This window comes from Oncorhynchus gorbuscha, linkage group LG08 (assembly GCF_021184085.1).
Source record: "Oncorhynchus gorbuscha isolate QuinsamMale2020 ecotype Even-year linkage group LG08, OgorEven_v1.0, whole genome shotgun sequence".
Classification (NCBI taxonomy): Eukaryota; Metazoa; Chordata; class Actinopteri; order Salmoniformes; family Salmonidae; genus Oncorhynchus; species Oncorhynchus gorbuscha.
In genome coordinates, this window is record NC_060180.1 from 66,366,756 (window position 1) to 66,373,942 (window position 7,187).

The 7,187-nt window shown below is 42.2% G+C and overlaps 1 protein-coding gene across 1 annotated transcript; it reads right to left on the reverse strand.

Annotated features, from left to right (window-relative positions):
- Window positions 1-21: 21 nt before the first annotated feature.
- Window positions 22-5,748, reverse strand: LOC124042038. Its single transcript, XM_046360314.1, has 8 exons — window positions 5,667-5,748; window positions 5,476-5,545; window positions 5,211-5,309; window positions 4,920-4,980; window positions 4,492-4,813; window positions 1,667-3,458; window positions 1,446-1,518; window positions 22-1,354 (listed from the first exon to the last, which is right to left on the reverse strand). Exons 1-8 carry the CDS (start codon window positions 5,735-5,737, stop codon window positions 1,209-1,211), a joined length of 2,634 nt encoding a protein of 877 aa, XP_046216270.1. The 5' UTR covers window positions 5,738-5,748; the 3' UTR covers window positions 22-1,208.
- Between the last annotated feature and the right edge of the window lie 1,439 nt (window positions 5,749-7,187).

The window sequence follows — 7,187 nt, forward strand, 5'->3', positions numbered from 1 at the left end:
ATTAAAGCCAGGATCACAGTATATAATGCAAAGCCTATTTATTTATGGTCAGATTGCCTCATGGTTTGCAATGGTGTATTACTCATAGCAAAAAGTATTGTCAGACCATTCTTGTCAAACATGAACCTGACTGCCAGGGACTTTATCAATATTTGAGTCCAAAGGGGAGAATAGATTAGAACAGGATTTACAGACTTGGCAGCCAGACCTATATACAGTCCGTTTTGAACTCGACCGCTGGATTAAGACTCAAAGACTGTCATGAGGGATTTCTTTGAGCTTTGAATGCCCATGAATTCTCTTCTTTGTCGATCTCTCCACTCTACTTTACTGTAAAAATATATACATTTCACTAAAGGACTCGTGAATGCATGAAGTGGCAGTTTATTATTGAAGCAAGTGAATATACGCTTCATGGGCATCTCCTTCTTCATTGGCGAGCAGGAGGCAAGTTCCTCCTCTGGTGGTGGTGTAGACACTATGAACAAGAGGATGTGGTGTTTAAAAAAAAACAGATTATAACCAATACTGAACAAGCACAACACTAACTGCATGCTTCATGTCTCCCTCTGGATGGTCGGAAGGGGAGTGAGATCCACTTACATTTTTGTTGAGATATTTCTTTGGAAGCTTCGTGAATGAGATTAATAGGTGAAAGAAGAGTTTTGAAATGAGTTTTGAAAGAGTTGAAAGGACTGGTTGACAAAAAAGTAACAATTATTGGGCCTCTTCTTCCTTGTTGGGGAGTAAGGAGGCAAGATGGTCCTCTGATGTAGTTGCAAAACCCGTGTAGAAGACTGACAACAGCAAATCCCACTGGGCACAGATGTCAGTTCAACATCTAGTTTTGATTTACATTTGGTTGAGTTGTCAACTAACGTCACTTCAACGTTCAAAAAAAAATCACCATGTCATTGGATTCAGATTAAAAGTTGGGTGAAAAAAATACGAAATGCCCTGGTTCATGACTTGTTGTAAATCCTATCAGTTCATCGTGTAGATTTTTTAGGGTGTTGAGATGATGTGGAAGCGATGTTGATTAAACATTTTTTTTGCCCAGAGGGATGTCAGTAGGACTGAGTTGAAATGATTGGCTATGGCAGTGAAAATGAACACTTCTTGAGCCTCTACTTCCTCGTTGTGGAGTAGGTGGCGAGATGGTCCTCTGGTTGTGTTGCCAAATAACCAAAAGGACATTTCTACTGACGCTAGCTGTTTTCATGCGTAGACTTGGCAGAGTATACCCGGATTAAAAAGAATGGGTTCTTTGGCCTTTCCTTCCTCTGTGAGGAGCAGGAGGCCAGATCTTCCTCTTGTCGTTGTGCATTCTCTGGTGTTGGAGTAGTGCAGAATACTGTGAACAAAGAAAAAAAGAAAACACTGATCATGCACAGTACTACCTGTATGCTTTTGAAAGCAAAGATAGTCATCTATTAGATACATACTACTATAGTTGACATCAGCAGGATCCTTGGTGGTCTCAAGCGGAGCGATATCCCCTTGGTTGACTTTCTTGCACTGGTGGTTTAAACGTGAGGAAAGAAGAATTTCAAAGATTGTCAAACAAGCTTAACATTTATTTGTTGATTGCAGTCAAAATACCAATACATTTACTGTCCAAGTTGATCTCAATGCCTTGCCCAAAATAATGAAGACTGGGTTTTACCTTTATGAGACTGATCTTTGGGAGCTTAGGAAATGAGAATGTCAAGCTCTTGATTTTGTTTGTTGGTTTGGTCACCAAAGATCTGTTGCACTCACGGTTGATCGGGTGGACAGGTGGGGTTGAATCAGTGGGCAGTGGTGCTGTGTTGCTACAAAGCCTTCCGTCAATGTTCTCTCCGGGGGGAGACATATCCATTTCACTGGCTGTCTCAACCACCTGTCTTGTGATCGTAAAGACATCTATGATCACACGGCAAATCATTGACAGAGGGTTGCAGCACCCTGGGCTAACTTCAGAACTCATCACCTGAGAGGGAGTGACTGGTCGGATGTTCTGACATGACCTGGCAACCTCAACCACTACAGATGGAGGGAGGAGGGCAGTGAGCAGCTGCTCCAAAAGGGTCTTTATAGATCGCTCGGTGATAGTATATGCTATCTCCAGCAAACCGTTCCTTGAGATCTCCCTTTGGAGTTCCCCTGTCATGCTGGACTTCGGCAGAGCAGATTCTGATTTTGACCTGCCAGACACAGATTGTGCTGTAAGTGTGCTGTTCACCATCAAAAGTTTTCGCAGCTGGTCGACTAACTTGTCAGTGTGAGGACGAAGAATACCAGAGGAGAGGAGGATGTCCAGGCTCTTCTCTGCTGACGTTGCATCCTCACGGCTGAGCACCATCCTCTCCATTAACTCCGACACAGACTTTTTTGCATAACTTAATCCCTCTACGTCTGACCAAGTTGCAGGGCTCTTTCTGACACTTTCAGCCACTCTTGTCTCTGAGGAGACAGGGGTGTCCAGTCCACCTCCCTGGTGGTGCAGACTCTGCTCTGGCGTTTCTGGGGTAGTGATAATGCTTCTACCCCTGTCACTTCCAGAAGTGGTCAAAGTAGCAACAGTCTTCTGGACATCGTCCATGCTGAAAGTGGTGCTGGTTGAAGAAGTTGTCCTGGAACAAACCTTAGACAAGCCTTCATCAACACGTTCTTCCTGCACCATACTTTCTGGTGTTAACTTTGATGGGACCTTGCCGTATAGTTCCACTGAATCCTCTGTATGAGGCATGGATCCAACGTGGAAGAGCATTCCCCCGATGGAGGGAAGTAGAGAATCATCAGATTCCGACTGAAGAACTTCAGTGACCTCTGTGATCTCCTCCCTAGCGGGTTCAGAAACTGTACTAGATCCAGCTTTCTCTGCTGCCTCTTGCTCTGTACCCTCGTCAGATGATGCTGGCAGCTCAACAACTAGCCTGTGCTCTTGTTGTGCACTCTCGCTGCTCTGTTTGATCCCCTTGGAGATACTCCTCATTTTTGCTGACAAAACACGAACAAAGCTGTTAAAACAACGTTTCAATGGTCTACTTCCTTCCTTGTTGCCATCCCTGTCTCCCTCTGCTGACGAGGTGATCAAAGGAACTCCTTGGCCCTCCACCGCTGCCAACCCATCTTTGCTATAGAGCTTGGCAGATCCCACTATAGTAAGTAATTGTGATCCCGAGCAGGTTTGTTGGAGAGCCCTGGAGAGGGCGGCATTGATCTGCTGCACTACCACCTTTACAATGGCTCTAGCTTGCCTGTCAGAGACACTCTGAAATAGCTGTTGCTCTAGCTGGTTAGCTGCCGAGTAGATGTCCTGCAACACTTCAATCACTCTTTCATGGACGTCTGTGTATATCATATCCTGAGTGATACCAAAAAGCTCCTCCAGAGGGTCCATCGGGATTTGGAGGCTCACTTGTGTGCCTGAGCTGTGTGCAACCTGATCATGTGCCTCAGTGGAGGTAAGGGATCTGTAATAGAGAATGAAGGACACCGTTTGGAACATACAAATAGTTTCATTCCACTCATGACTCCATTCTATGCACACACAAATTACGATCTGTTTCTCTGAATTGCCTTGTGAAAGGCTAAGACCGTAAGATTGTATTTTATAATTTGTTGGCAATAGAAAAAGCTTTGAAATTATGCCCACCTGACCCAGATTGTGATTTATAATGAACGGTTCTTAGGATTGCGTAAACAACAACAGTAATTGTGTTCCAAACAAAACAACTACAATTGTGCTTGGTCTAATTCTTCAAAGGCACAGCTAGGAGATTTTAAAAAGGCACCTTATAGTTGAAGACTCTTGAGTCATAAACGTGCATGGAAATTACTAAGGAACTGTGCACACTTTGGAGAGATGTGTGGCCACTTGGAAACACCAGTTAGACCTCTCACTCGAACCTTTGTAAAAAAAATGGTCTCATGTTGCACCAAGCTCAAATGTATCAAGGATATTCGTATTATGTTACTGAATGTATCCAGAGTGTTTTCAGATTTCTTTATCAACAAATGCAGCAAAAAGTTGCCGACAGTAAATCTCAAATGTGCATAATATCAACAGTGTAATGTTTGGATTCAGTCTTGTCAGGTGAACAATTGTGTCCTCATCTTTAGTCTAATAATTTCCACATAATCTCCAAATTGATACCATGGTTATGCATATACTTTCCATATTTCTTCTGTTAGAAACATTTTCATTTAGCCCTATCCATATAGGCCAATTCCCATGAGTGTAAGGGGTTAAACAATGGATATATAGCGTTTAACAAAGAAACTCATCTTAAAGCTAAAGTATATTAATTCAAATTCTGAGAATAGTACTATTAACATTAAAAAAGTAATCATTTGCACACAAAGGTGAAAAATGTGTGAATATTGCATTTTGCAACAAAACTCTATCAGATAAGTGATGTCATAGACTACCTGTTTAGGAGATTTTTTAAACTCTTACAAGAATGAGAATGGAATGAATAACATAGTCAAACGAAATGAACATACAATCTTGACTGGTACGGGGTGGGTACACTACTGCAATATGTCTTCAAGCTTCCACTCCTCTCCGGAATTGGGCTGCTTTCAAAGGGAACTGTTCTCGACAGAGAGCGACAATCCATAGTGTCCTTGTCCAGCACTCTGTCGTTCTCCTCCTGAAGAATACTGGAGAAGGAAATCCGGTTCAGGGTGAATGAAGATAAGTCGATATCTAGCACCTTGACCTCCACCTCATCACATGTATCCACCCTCAGGGCCCCTTGGTACTGCAGCTGCTCTAGGCTCTCCGCTGAGTTGTTATCTGTGTTGACTGTAGATGTAAGGGACACTAGAGGAAAGGAGATCAAATGTCTGACACTTATCTTACACATTGGACATTGCTGGTGTCATCATAGTGATACAATAAAGTAATCAAGTAAAGATTATACACTGACCTGAGTCAAAGCTTGGAATACATCCAAGTGAACACCCAACAGAGGACGAACCTAGGTTTCCCTGTTCCGAGACAATTGTAAACCGTGTCAAATATACTAATATAGGCAATGCAGCATTCATAACATTTGATAGCACATTGAGTTCATGAAGTAGACGATGAAATGCAGCCATTACACTGGGTAAAAGAGCAAGAGCTAATAACGTTTTACGAGAGTGCCCTTGGCCTTTGAAGGCATGTTGGCAGGTTATTTGTGAGAAATGGACCGACAGTAACAATAGATGATTGCTACCTTTAGTCTCTTTCTCTGACTTTCAGTTGCTTCCACTTGTTCACCATTTTCTTGTGTTTGACTGTCCATCACTTGATCCAAGGAGCTAAGCATCTCATTCTGGGAGCATATAAATCTATTGATTAATAGCTTGCTAGGCTAAAGGTACTAGATCATCTATTGTAGATTAGATTGCTATCATGTTTTATGCTTTTAACTAGACCCAGCAGATTAGAAGACATTTATGCTCAAGATTTCTTCAACAATTTCAATATTAATTGTTCACCATGTGTTCCATTGCTCCAGGGAAGGACACATCTGTCTTGGGCAGGACAGCAGGCTCAGGTGACGGGTCCCTGTAGGCCACAGCACGTCTGAGTTAACCATTGAGATTTGGTTGTTGAGCCTATTTAGTGGTTATTAAGTGGTTGTTGAGCACCTATATAGATCCATTTTTAGATCTTTAAAAATAGTTACCTGGACTTCTCAGGGGATGCCTCGGACTCCTCGGGACCAGTTCCATTGATCTTCACAATGTAGTCAGACATTTTTAGGATGAAGTTGTCTGAAGATAAACATATATCTTATTCCCACAACTCAATTAAATGAATGTGTTTTCAGGTTTTAAAGGGGAAATCAGCAGTTGTTTCACAAAAAAAGCTGAGGGGATAGGGGCTGGAGACATGTAACTGCTCTCAAATTCATAGACAGAGATATGGATGCAAGGACTTACCGTCCATTATATCACAATTATAGTTGGAACCATGTTTTGAGGGTATATAGTGTTTGTTTACATTTACTTTGTTTACACACATTGGAGTTAAACAAGCTTATATTTTGGAGTCTAATAGGATATGACAATTGAAGTAAGCTCATGAGGAATTTAAACGTTGTTTTTCAAGAATCAAATGGGTACATATTAATAAGTCCGGAAATGGATGTAGGGTCTAGCAACTGCTCTAACTTTGTTAATTCGTTTAGCTATATAACTTGTAAATAACAAAATAAAAAATCAATGTACCTCAAAACCGTTATGTCGGTGTGACTTACAAAGTTGAGATGAGACAGATGACAATTTTAGTTGAACAAGACTAGTGGCATCCAGTGAAAGTGATGAAATACATGTTGGTGACATATAGTGGTTTATGAGAGAATTACAGGAGGGGGCGTTTAACCCCAAACCACCCTGCAGCCTAGTCCCACCACCACGTAAACTAATAAGCATTATTTTTCTTTGACATCCTTATGGGTGTTAATCCTCAGTGCCCTGTTAGCAACACGTTTATCAAACATCTAGAAAACTCAGGCGTAAACAAGGTTAAAATTCCTTACTGAAGGGGCAGAGAAACATTTCCCTGCGTGTGACTCGTGTCCTTTTAACATTACATAGAAACCTACGGCAGTATTTCATTTTCCTAGCGTCAGCCAGTCTCCTGAGTGAAGCCTGGAGCCGAGGCTGGCAACGCATTGACGGGTCATCTGCTAGACAAATCGCAGTGGTCTACAATCAACATACATGTACCTCGTGGATTAGTCTACATTAGCATCTGTGACAGACTTGACCTCACGAAGTCTGAGCGGGTGTCCTTTCCTAGCTGATGGTAGTTAGGCCTGAAACTGACTGACTCCTTGATGAAGAACTGACCCAAGAAGGCCTGTCACGCTCAAATTCAAGTGACGTATTTCTAGACCAGATTACGTCATAGGCGAAAGAAGAAAACAAAACACCCGACAATAGGCTACACTTATTATATAGTATACCATCTTGCCTTGTGTCTTCGGACATATGCCGCGTTCAAAACAACTCTGAACGCGAAAATCTCATACTTCAGCCCGTTCAAGACCAATGGGAACTTGAACATAACGAGCTCCACACTGGGAACAATCGGAATTCCAAGTCAGAAACTCTGGCATCTTTCTAGATCTCCAACCTGAAGATCACCGTCGTCATGATTTGACCCCCCCCCCCCCTTCAGGGTGGACACATTCATCTTTGGA

Bases quoted from the DNA above. Each gene is read 5' to 3' on its own strand.
- LOC124042038 (XM_046360314.1), bottom strand. From the start codon at position 5,737: ATGTCTGACTACATTGTGAAGATCAATGGAACTGGTCCCGAGGAGTCC. The intron at 5,310-5,475 runs GTGAACAATTAA...ATATGCTCCCAG, and splicing joins CTGGAGCAATGGAACACATG to AATGAGATGCTTAGCTCCTT. The intron at 1,355-1,445 runs GTATGTATCTAA...CTTTGTTCACAG, and splicing joins TGCTGATGTCAACTATAGTA to TATTCTGCACTACTCCAACA.